The sequence below is a fragment of the Protopterus annectens genome, chromosome 1.part0 (genome assembly GCF_019279795.1).
Source record: "Protopterus annectens isolate FY-2018-M chromosome 1.part0, PAN1.0, whole genome shotgun sequence".
In the NCBI taxonomy this organism is placed as follows: domain Eukaryota; kingdom Metazoa; phylum Chordata; order Ceratodontiformes; family Protopteridae; genus Protopterus; species Protopterus annectens.
Window position 1 is genome coordinate 148,696,902 of NC_056725.1, and position 12,829 is coordinate 148,709,730.

General features: G+C 44.7%; 1 protein-coding gene across 4 annotated transcripts in view; it reads right to left on the bottom strand.

Annotated features, from left to right (window-relative positions):
* PLEKHG1 (pleckstrin homology and RhoGEF domain containing G1) overlaps positions 1–12,829 on the bottom strand; it is a 2,146,741-nt gene that overhangs the window by 109,171 nt on the left and 2,024,741 nt on the right. For all 4 annotated transcript variants that reach the window (XM_044090606.1, XM_044090581.1, XM_044090674.1 and 1 more), the window contains one exon: positions 1,112–1,262. In XM_044090606.1, the coding sequence (XP_043946541.1) occupies positions 1,112–1,262 (151 nt within the window). The remainder of the gene's footprint in view (positions 1–1,111; positions 1,263–12,829) is intronic.

The following is a 12,829-nucleotide window of genomic DNA, read 5'->3' on the forward strand; positions in this document are numbered from 1 at the left end:
TGAAATAAAAGCTGCCAAATTATTTCATTTGCATATTTAATCTGCTGAGTAAGCCTTCACCTTCAAAACAGTAGTTTTACGCAAACTTCCAGCTTTAAGTCCTCTGTTGACATCTGTACTTGCTGGCATGGTTTCATTTTCTACTTTAGATGCACTTTTTCTCTTTTTTACAAACACACTGACAAATAATCCCATTAGGATTTCAGTATTGACAGTACAATAATAAATATATAAGACTGTTTTGATTAGGATCCTTTAATTAATTCATAACATTCACAAGCTAATTATTTCCTATCCATGTGTTACTAAAGCCTCATAAAAGGATGACATGGTGGCTATGAATTCACAGATACAGTGTAAATTGAATATTTTGTGTGCTTGTGTATGTGTGTGTGTGTGGGGGGGCAGAAGTATATTCAGTTTTATAGAATGAGACTATTGCAATGTATTGAATAAGTTGATATGTATTGAAGGGTGTGCACAGCTATTTCCCTGTAGAACACATATACCACTGCCCTACTTATGTCATAATGCAATAATGACATGGGTATGCCAAACCACTAAACTTGTTTGATCTCTGGGGATAATGCCAGACTGACAAGCCTCGGAGGCAGTGATGTACATGATTCCTGGGCAAAACTGTATAAACGTAACAAGCAGCAAAGAACAAAGGTAGTCAAAATGTACTCTCCTTTTAGCCAACAAATGAGCTGCAGTAACAAGAGTAGCAAAGGATGTTTCTGTGCTTAGCAGTGTTCACTTTTTGGTGGAGGGGATTATTTTGTATCTGTGCACGATGTTTACCGTCTTCCTACCTCCATCTTGGTTAGAAATTATATGAAAATAAAATATAATTATTAATAGCAGGCAGGCTCCCCTGCCTGTCATGAAGTCTTATTGAGAAGGGTCTCACAGCTCCAGGACACCTAAGGCCATCAGTTACAGGTGTTCACCAATAATCACATACAACTCATATCTTACATATACACCATCGAAGAACCTACTTAAAAGGAAGGAATGAGGAAAGACATTTGCCACATTTTCTGATTTGTTTTCACTAAACACTAAGTAATGGCCTTTGGTTTCAGTTCCTTTATTTACTAGCCCTTACCTGCAATAAGAGATGATATTTAAGGATCCGCTGTACAGGCTTGAGGAGGTAGGATCCCAGTGGAAGGGAGTGTTTTAAGGCTTCTTGACGTTCTCGGAAGAATTTGACGAGTGCTTTGTTCCTCATACATTCTGTCAACACGGCCACTGACCTGAAAATTATTCCATAAAAAGGTTCAGTGCTTGACCTGAATGTTCCAGAAATATCAACACATGATATGTTTTGGCCTTCAAGTAGAAGAAGCGGTGAAAAATGATTTGTTTGGCTCAAAAGTAACTTCATAAAGGTAGGATAACATTATGAAACACAGGTATGCCATTAAGCTTTCAGATAATAATTAAAAGGAACCATAATGATACTGGAGAACTTAACTTTCCTGTTTTTCTGTCAAGGCAGTGACCTTATCCAAACTACAAACATATGAGCACTCACCTAATCAAAATAGAGTTCATATAAGACATGTTATCCTCAGAAATTGCAGTCTTTTTCATATACTTCCACCTCCTGTCTTACAGATTATTTGTCAACAATCTCATAATCTTTGCAGTAACAGTAATGCAAATAGTCCCTACCGCCTGCTAGGTAAAGTCAGCACAGTGCACAATGGTTTGAAATGTCAGTATTACCATTATTGAATGCAATGCAAGCAAGCTGATTACAGAAAACAGAATAACGTTCTGGCGGTGAAACATTACAATCCATATTTTAGTATTTTCTGTAATTTGCAGTCCTGTATCACTTACATTGCCTGCTAAATTGAAGGAATAAAAAAAAAATCTTACTGAAAAGCTAGGACACCTTTTATGCAAAACAATTATATGTTAAGTGAACAAGGGCCACATTTCCTAAATAAACATTTAATGCCATTTATACAGGCTGAATGTAGAAATTAATGAATTTAGTTAACATAAAAAACATAACAGTTGTACTGAAACATGCCCAGCAGCAAAAATGCTTGAGAATTTTAGTTAAACTAAATTATTTATAACTAGTACTCCAAACTGCATTCGTAAAATTAAGACCCAAAACTATTATAACAACAGAATACTGAGGTAGATCCTAGAAGGTTTGTGAAGCACTGCACAGGACTTCTACTATGAAAGGAACATTTTTCCATGTTGCCAACAAGTCAAAATATCTGAAGAGATCAGCAGACTGCAAAGCAGAAAAGTTCACAAATCAGCCAAACTGAATAATTGGATACTGTAATCTCAGTCTGCGTTGAAAAATGCTGAGGAGTATAGAGTGACTTGCATAATGAAAAAAGAGTTATACAACACATCTATAAGAGAAAAAAAAAGATGCATTATCATAAGGCCTTCTTCACATATATCCGCAACCTCAAAGGAAGCACCCAGATTTGTTCAGAACTGGTGGTCAAGGACACCACATATACAAATGTCGTAGATATAGCAAACTTGCTGGCTGACAGATTCAGCAAAAACTTCACCCCTCTGTCCCCCCCATCAGTAAATCAGGACATCCCCAGTATCTGCCCCCTTCCCCTTATACCTAAAGAACAGGTCATCACTGCTGTCTCAAAGACAAAAAATACAGCCTCCATGGGACCCAATAACATACCAGGCTGCATCCTATGTGAACTCAGGCAGGAAAGTACAGTTGTGTACACTTACCATAAATGTAGATGTTTGAGTGTATTCACTGTTGCAGTCATTACATTTGGGTAATCTACTGGCAGGTTGCCCTCAGTCGGCCTGAATTCCAAAGTCTTGGGTCCTGCATCGGTTGCTGTCTTCTCTTCCATGACGTCAGGTCGTCAGGGGTATAAAACATGCATCCGACGCCATTTTCTTTAGTTTTTCTTGCCCCCGATGTCAGGTGCCCCCAAAAAGGTAGCAAAATTATATATATATATATATATATATATATATATATATATATATATATATATACATGCATTAATATAAACTTAACCTTCATCTACAAGCAAATACACCACATAGGTTGTAGAGGATAGAGAAGGAAAGAATAATTTCAGAATGACAGGGGGATGGAGGGAGGGTAACCTGGATTGCAACAGTGAATACACTCGAACATCTACATTTATGGTAAGTGTACACAACTGTACTATGTTCTTCATGTTTCACTGTTGCAGTCATTACATTTGGGTAGTATCCCAAAGCTATGGTTGGGAGGCTGGAGCTAAACAGCATTAGGTGTGGCTATAAGGCCCTGCAGTACTGCAGTGGCAAAGCCTGTCCTGGACTTAGAGTAGAGAAGCAAATGATAATGCTTTGTAAAGGTGTGAACAGAACTCCAAGTAGCAGCCTCTAGAATGTCTTTGGTTGGTACTCCTCTAAAAAAGGCTGCTGAAGTAGCTGCAGCTCTGGTGGAATGAGACCTAATGCCCTTGGGCACAGGTTTAGCATGGTGTAAGTAGCAGAAACGGATGCAGTGGCTTATCCACTTTGAAATTGTCTGCTTTGAAATAGCCTTTCCTTCTGATCCTACAGCATATGACACTAGTAATTGCTCAGTCTTTCTTAGAGCCTTGGTCCTGCTCAAGTAGAATCTTAGCTGTCTGTGTACATCCAAGGAATGCAGAATTCTCTCCCCCTTGTTCTGCGGATTTGGATAGAAAGTTGGCAGATGAATTGTTTGGTTAAGGGCCACACTGGACACCACCTTAGGCATAAAAGTAGGATTTGTCCTCAGAGACACCCTGTCTGGGTAAAATATGATAAAAGGCTCTACAGCCATGAGGGCCTGTAGCTCTGAAATTCTTCTTGCTGAAGTAATTGCTAGTAGCAGAGCTGTTTTCCATGATAAGAACTTTATGTCAGCGGTAGCAGCTGGTTCAAATGGAGGCAGGGTGAGCTTTTCCAACACATAATTGAGGTCCCATGCAGGTAATGGTGATCTTCTTGGAGGCCTTAACTTTTTGGCTCCTCTAAGATACTGCTTTAGTAAAGGATGAGAAAAGATTGGTGGCTCTGTATTGTAATGAGCCGAAATGGCAGAGGCGTGGATTTTGATTGATGAGAAAGATAGGCCTTTGTCAAGCATCTCAGTTAAGTATTGTAATATCTGAGGAATATGTTGTTCTGCTGTATCAGTTCCTTGTGCTTGATTCCAACCACAGAATCTCTTCCATTTGTCAGCATAAGATTTTCTAGTACTAGGCCTTCTGGCTTCCAGAATGACATCCATCACAGCTTTACTGAGAGGTGTTGTTTGTATGACTACATGATTAGCCATGCTGCCAGGTTCAGAGTCTGTAGTTGATTGTGCAGGATCTGATTGTTTTGCTGGGACAGTAGTCGTGGTCTTTGAGTCAAGGTCCAAGCTGGGTATTGAGACAAGTTCCTTAGGATTGGGTACCAGTATTGGCAGGGCCAGTCTGGGGCAATTAACATTATCTTTGGCTTCTCTTGTCTGACTTTCAGGAGGACCTTGGGTAGAAGAGGCAGAGGAGGAAAGGCGTAAACAAATAGGTTTTTCCAACTGAAGGCTAGGGCGTCCACTTTCCATGCTTGTCTGTGATAAGTCCTTGTACAGAATCTTCTCAATTGATAATTTTGAGGAGAAGCAAATAGGTCTATGTCTGGGCTCCCCCATTTCTCTGTTATCATTCTGTAGACTTGTGGATTTAGTTTCCACTCGTGAGGATCCATAAGGTTTCTGCTTAAATCATCTGCCAGAGTGTTTTGTTTTCCTGGCAGGAATTGAGCTTGAAGATGTATTTGGTAGGTCAAAGCTGTGTCCCACAGTGCCATGGTTAATCTGCAAAGGGGGTATGAGTGTGTGCCCCCTTGCTTGTTTATGTACCACATGACTGTGGTGTTGCCCGTCTTTATCAGTAGTTGTCCTGGATGAAGTAAGTCCTTGAAGGCTGTTAGGGCATTTTGAACAGCTAGCATCTCTTTCTGGTTGATATGCAGATGCATTTGCTTTGGTGCCCATAAGCCCTGAATGCATCTTCCTGCCATGTGGGCCCCCCAGGCATATTCTGATGCATCTGTTATTAAGGTTTGGCTGGCAGGGGGTAGAGTGAAGGGCAGTCCCATGTTTTGGTGACATGCCTTTGCCCACCATAGAAATTCTTGTTGCAGGCAGGGAATGAGAGGAAATAGAAGTTATGTTCTTACCATAACGTTCCATGTTAGTTGTCTTCTTCTCGCCTTCTTCTTGCTGGATGGGTTCGGAGCCGACCTCGGCTCCGACTCGGCCACTCTAAAGCTCGAGAGTTGGTTCCACCGGCTCGAGGCTCCCCTTATATCCCACAATGCTAGGCGAGAGTTACCTCAGATCTCGTTTGTAAGCTAACCCCAGCTTATAACAGAAACAGTATAACTGTGAAAACAGAATCCACCTCTAACAACAGGAAGAAGAAGGGTGACCTACATCCTGAAACAAGAAATATGCATAATAGCATATAGCTAAGAAAGAGGTGGTAGAAAGAGAGGTCACGATCACAACTCCTCTAGGTCTGTCCAGGCCAGGGGAAGGAGGGTGGGGCCAAGAAGAAGGCGAGAAGAAGACAACTAACATGGAGCGTTATGGTAAGAACATAACTTCTATATGTTAAGTTGTCTATCTCGCCTTCATTCTTGCTGGATGGGACCGCGTCCCTAGCACCTTGTCCCGGGTGGCCTAACGGAACAGACTCCTGAGAACAGTGGAACCAAAATTAGCTCTATGCCTAGAAGCTAAATCCAACTTATAATGGGAAATAAAAGTGTGAGGAGTAGCCCAAGTAGCCGCTGCACAAATGGTGTCAATAGGCAGTCTGTCTTGGAAGGCTAGAGAAGTAGCCAAAGCTCTGGTGGAATGGGCTTTAGGCTTATTAGGCAGTTTTTTGTGTCTAATCTCATAAACAAGGGTAATCAGAGATGTTAGCCATCTGGATAAAGATACCTTTGAAACTGGGAGTCCCTTTCTGCTTTCCGCATAGGAGACAAACAGCTGATCAGATTTTCTGAATTGTTTCATCCTGTCCAAGTAGTACCTTAATTGACGATGAACATCCAGACAGTGTAATTTTGTTCAGACCTATTTGAATACTCCGGGAAAAAGACAGGGAGGTCAATGCATTGGTTTAGATTTGATGTTGAAACCACCTTAGGCAAAAGGACGGGTTAGTTCGTAAGGAAACTCTGTCCTTATGGAACACAAGGTAAGGAGAACGACAACTGAGTGCTTGAAGTTCTGAAATTCTTCTAGCTGATGTGATAGCCACCAGAAAGAGAGTTTTCCATGATAATAACTTTAAGGAACATGAAGCTGCAGGTTCGAAGGGGAAAGAATCAAAGAAGCAAGAACTAAATTTAGGTCCCAAGGAGAAGGAGGATTTCTTACAGGAGGTCTGAGAAGAAAAACTCCTTTCAAAAAGGCTTTGCAGAGTTTGTGGGACATTAGGGCGGATTCAGAAATACCCACATGGAAATTAGAAATAGCTGCCAATTGAACCTTAAGAGTAGATGGAGATGAACCTGCATGGAAGAGTTCAGCAAGAAAATCGAGGACTAGTTGGATGGAAGCGGTGAAAGGATCTATGTCCTTCCTTGTGCCCAATATGAAAATCGTTTCCACTTACTCAAATAAATCTTTCGAGTGGAAGATTTATGGGAAGCTATCAAAATATCTCTAACAGAGTGAGATAATTGAGGAAGCCTGGCTACGGTTGGAAGTGGAGGAACCAAGCAGTGAGGTTCAGAGAGGGAGGGAGCGATGAAACTGACCCGACTGATGGATCAAAAGATCTGGAACTAGGTCCAGATTCCACGGTCGCTCAAAAGAAATCGATGCAGAAAGGGGAACCACACTTGTCGAGGCCAGTAAGGAGCAATGAGGATCAATGAGGCCTTCTGAGCGATAGCTTTCTGTATTACTTGAGAGATCAGTGGGAAAGGAGGAAATGCATACAGAAGTCCCGGGCCAAACTTGGACTAGGCGTCCCTGCTGGGTTGGCCTGGTAAAGGGAATAGAGTGAAGTATTCTCTGCACTTGCTGTTTTGGGGAGTAGCAAAAGATCGCAGCAAGGCTGACCCCACTTGAGAAAAATCTCTCTCACTACAGAGTCTTTCAGAGACCACTCGTGAGGCATGAGAATAGCTCTGCTCAACTTGTCCGCAATGTGATTGGACTTCCGGGATGTGCGTTGCTATCAGAAAACGCTGAGAAGAAATCGCCCATTGCCACAGTCTGAGTGCTTCTCAACACAGGGGGTATGATCTGGTTCCGCCTTGTTTGTTGATGTACCACACTACAGACATATTGTCTGTCTGGATTGCAATCGTTCCCAAGGGAAGAGAGTGTTGAAGGGCTTGCAACGCTAAAAGCACTGCTCTCATCTCCAGAACATTTATGTGCAAGTGGCATTCGTTTGGTTGCCATGTGCCCCGGACTGTCCTGCCCTGATAATGCCCCCACCCGATCAGGGAGGCATCCGTTGTCAGAGTAGCAACCGGAGGAGGTGGAACAAATGGTCTCCCCAACAGGAGCTGGGGAAGACATCCACCACATGAGATGCTTTTGCACGCTTGCGTGATCATAATGGTGTGAGACATTGGAAGTTCCTGGTATGACCATTGAGAAAAGAGCATCCACTGAAGGATCCGCATGTGGTATCTGGCCAATGGAAGGAGGGTATGGCGCTGCCATGATTCCCAACACCTTTAGAACTAACCTGGCTTTGGCTCTGTTGTTGTTGAGAAGTAGTGATACCAATTTTGAATGTCTGATATCCTTTGGTTCGTTAGTGTTGCAGACATGTTTACAGTATCTAATTTTGCCTATGTAGGTAATAGTGCGACAAGGCGACAAAACAGACTTTTCGCAATTTATTGAGATACCCAGTTTTTGACAGGCCTTGAAAAGTGTAATCTCTGGCCATCAGAAGGAGATGCTTGGTGGGAGGTGTGAGGAGCCAGTCGTCCAAGTATGGAAACACCTGGAATCCTTGTCGTCTCAGGTGAGAAGCTACCACTGCCATGCATTTGGTAAACACCGGGGCAGTGGTGAGACCAAAGGGCAGGGCTCTGAATTGAAAATGACTGGTTCCCAGCGGGAAGCGGAGGAATCTTCTGGAGCGTCTGTTCATTTTTATGTGATAGTGCGCGTCCTGAAGGTCTATAGAGCACATCCAGTTTCCTTTTCCCAATAGGGAAGAATGGATTGCAGCGTGACCATCCGAAATCTTGTTTTCTTGACCGATCTGTTCAAGATACTGAGATCCAAAATGGTCTCCAGTCCTCTGTTTTCTTTGGAACTAAAAGAACCTTGAGTAGATTCCGGATCCTAGTTGGTCTGCTGGCACTGGCTGAATAGCTCTTTTGCAAGCAGTTTTGAAATTTCCAAAGCTGCTATATCCCTTTGAGCGGTGGGACATCTGGAAGGGATTTTTGACTGATTTGGAAAGCGAAGAAAGGGAATAGAATAACCTTCGAAATGATGGACTGTACCCATTTGTCTTGTGTCAAGGATAGCCAGGCTTCTGGGTACAGTGACAATCTTCCCCGACTGCCTCCGAAGATGGGCAGTCGGGCAACACCTCAGGGATGCTGAAAGGGCTTATCGGAGAATGTTTCTCGATTGCCCTGGTTCTCGGACCCCTCTGCCTCTAGGGCGGCGTCTACCATTGTTGTTCCCCTCTGCCTCTGGCGGGAACCGACTCTGTCGTCCGGCGAAGTCCCTTGGGATTGTTTACGGAACCACATCTTTCCCCTTCTGGCCTTTGGGGTAAGGCCTAGAAGGAGTAGAAAACGGACTCCGGCGGCAGAAAGGGTCTTGCCATCAGTCTCGCACCTAGTCAGGGTTTCTTTCACTTGTGGACCAAAAGAGATGATCCATCAAAGGGGAGTTCGTGAAAGACGTCTTGAAAGGTTCCACAAAATTGCATAGCCGCATCCAGGCGTGCCTACGTAAGGCTACCCCTGTTCCTGCGGCTCTGCTCGCTCCATCGGCTGCATAAGAGAGGAGGCATGGAGGAGTTGGAAATAGAATTAAGGATAGCCAGCTGCGTGTTCATTTTCTCTTGGAAACCCGCAGCTGTAGGGTCCTTCAGCATTTCACTCGCTTCTTTGATCAAGTCCCTTTGAAGACGAGTGAAATGGCACAGGTAATTCAGCGAACGCATAGTAAATGTCGTTGAGGAGAACATCCGCTTCCCGTACCTATCCATGGACCTAGATTCCTTGTTAGGTAGATGGACAGGCACTGAAGGATCAGCCAGTTCCTTCTTTGTGGCAGCAGCTACCACCATAGCATCCACAGAGACTCCTTTTGATAAAAATTCCTTGTCTGATGGAGCTGTGATGAATTTGGAGGGTCTCCTGGGAGTGGGGTCCACTGAATCAGGAGCCGTCCATGCCTTTTTAGCAACCACCTGCATGAGGGGGTGAAGGGGGACACCCAGGAGGTGGAAGGGCGAGAGCCAAACGCCTCAAGATACACAGATTCGTCCTCTGAAGGGTTGAGGGCTGGCCAATTTCCCCTCTGTTTAAGGATCTCCAGAATGTCTGCAAATGAGACATCTTCAGAAGGGGAACGGGGAACCCTCAGAATCATCCAGATCTGTGTCGAAGTGATAGACTCAGGTGAGTCAATGTGCTTCCTCTTGCACTTCCTCTTCGAGGGGCTCTTCTGCCAAATCAGGAGAGGCCTCGAAGAGGATGAAATCCCAAAGGAGCTCCTGAGGAGTTGGCTCTCTGCGGTCCGGGATGAGGGAGTGAGACGATTTGCCCTGAGGCAGCTTGGAGGGAGGGGCTGTCGGATCCGACTGTGGAGTAGAGCCAGGCTCTAACACACTCCGCATGACCTCGAATGCACCCCTGTCAGGCAGAGCCAGAGGTTCCCGCTCCGAGGAGCTAAGGACCCCCCTCGGCACCGACAGTGATGGCTCCGAGGCGATGTCGGAGCCGAACTCACCAGCGCCGAGCACCGAGAGGAGAGGGGCGGACAAGGGTCCGATGCCACTCACCCCTCGGAGCCGACGAGGAAGTCCGGCGCCGAGATTCCTCCATGGAAGAAAGCGGGCCGGCAGCGGGCGAAGACAATTGTCTCGGCTCGAGGTGACCACAGTCTCGGTTCCGACACGACCCGGCTCCGAACTCAAGAGAGTCGAAGGAGGAAAGAGTTGATGGACGGGGCAGGCACCGACTGATGAGTCGGGCTCTGAAGCATCTGGGCTAGTGCCTCAGACTTGAGTAGTCGACTCACCACCCTCTGAAGGTCATGATCGGACAGCCTCGATGACCTAGAGGAATGAGACCTTTGGCTCCGTTCAGACAGCAGGGGAGATCCTGGAGCCGAATGAGCGGAGCCAAGAGAAGGTGACCTAGACCTCTTTCTGGTTGTCGGCTCCGAAGATCTTGTCGGAGCCGACACGGGTACCTCGATAACCTCGGCTCCGGCGGGCCGGAAGCCACAGAAACTGTGGACTGAGTCTTATCGGCTCCAGCCGGAGCTGATAAAGGCAAAGGTTGAACAACCTGAGGTCTCGGCTCAGAAGCGGGCCGAAGACCTCGATGCCTTGGAGGGCTTCCCTGTTGAGACAGACAGGGAATCCTCAGGCTTCAACAAGCCTCTCAGAATAAGCTTGTTTTTCTTTCCTGCAGGACCCTGGGGCTGAAGCCATGGCAAACAGCACAGGAGTCCTGCAGGTGCAAAGGCCCCAGACAATAGACACAAGAAGTGTGGCGTCTGTCAGAGACATTTTCTGACAGCACGCATCACACTTCTTGAATCGAGACCTTTGCTTCTTTAGACATAGCCTAACTGGTGAACACAAACACACACTCAAACACACCAGTTATACCCTGTCAAAATAACTACTTTAGTAAAAATACTAAAAATAAAGTACAATAAAGTACAATAAACAGTAGTTTAAACTACACAAACACTCCTAGGGAAGGGAAGGCCCAAGGCCCAAGGGAAGAACTAAAAGTTCTTTTAAACAAAAACGGAAAAAATTAGGTCGGGATAAAGTTCAATGAACTACACTAATTTGATAATAATTAAACTAAAAAAGGGGTAAAAAGAGTAACTTTTAATAGAAAAAGCTTAAACTCACCAGGAACCGGTAGAACAACCAACCTCGAAGCTGTAGCGGCAAACGAGATCTGAGGTAACTCTCGCCTAGCATTGTGGGATATAAGGGGAGCCTCGAGCCGGTGGAACCAACTCTCGAGCTTTAGAGTGGCCGAGTCGGAGCCGAGGTCGGCTCCGAACCCATCCAGCAAGAATGAAGGCGAGATAGACAACTTAACATTCATTGTTTTCAAACTGTGTGAATGTTGACTCCATAAACTTTTTAGGTACCATTGACGTTTCCTCATATGCAGTCTTGCATATGGAATTAGATGCAGGATGCCATGAAGCCCAGAGCCTGCAGAATTTGTCTTGCAGAAGACTGGGTCTTGGTTGCCATCAGTGTGAAGTAAGTAGTCAGTTGCCTTTGCTTGTCTGGCATGAGGTAAGCCATCTGGGCAGTTGTATCTAAGCTTGCACCCAGGAATGTTACCTTTTGAGAAGGTACCAGTTGTGATTTATTTTCGTTTACTGTGTACCCTAGGCATGTTAGAAGCCTTCTCACAAATGCCAGGTGTCAAAGAACAGTGTCTTTGTTCTCTGCTTGAATGAGACAGTCATCCAAGTAAGGATATATTTGTATACTTCTTTGTCTGCAAAATGCAATTACTGGTGCCAGACACTTTGTAAAGACCCTGGGCGCAGTAGATAAGCCAAAGAGCAGTGCAGAAAATTGGTAATGCATTAAGCCAGCCTTGAAACTGAGGTATCTTCTGCACGATTTTCTTATTGGGACATGCAGGTATGCCTCTTTTAGGTCTAAAGTCACCAGCCAAGCATTCTTGCCCAGCATGGGCAGAAGCTGCTGCAAAGTCAGCATTTTAAATTTTGGAATGTCCAGGTATGTGTTCAAAATCGATAAATCCAGTATTGGCCACCAGGCCTTGTCCTTGTCCTTTCGGGTACCAAGAACAGTATTGAGTAAAAACCTTGTCCTTTTTCCTGTTCTGGTACTGCCTGAATGGCCCCCATATCCATGAGGGACGTAACCTGTTTCTGTGCCTCTGCCCATTGATTTTTTGGCAGATTTAGCCAATCATTTGCCATTGGCAGAGTGTGGAAATGGAATCTGTATCCCTGTGATACGATGTTTAGTACCCTCTTGTCCTGGGTTATTAACTGCCAATTTTGAGCAAAAAGTGCTAATTTCCCCCCTATGGGTGCTGCCAAAAGATAAGTGCTTGGTGTAGGCAGAGGGAAGTCATTGGGATTACTTTCTGTAGGTTTGCGCTTTATCTCCTCCAGATTTGGAGGTGGAAGTGCCCCATTGCTTTGACCTGTTATGAATCTTGCACCTGGATTTGCCCCTTTGAGCTCTGCCTGACACAGGAAAGGACCAATTTTTTGTAGGCCAGTGTCTACTGAATCTTGGTGGCTGCACTTGTAAGAAGTCTTTTGCATAGACTTAGCTTTGTCTTCCATTTTCTTTAGAACCTCTTCTGCCTTAATACCAAACACAGAATCATGCTGTAAAGGTGCATCTAGCAATTTAATTTTAACATGATTAGGTAAATTGTGTTCCTTTAACCAGGCATGCCTCCTAATCACAGATCCAGTAACTGCGGCCCTGCAGGGGGCCTCTAAAGAATCAAAACCACTTTGCAAAGTATGCTTTCCAACTTGCTCAGCTGTATGCAATAATTCCTGCAATTCTTTATTTTCTGCACA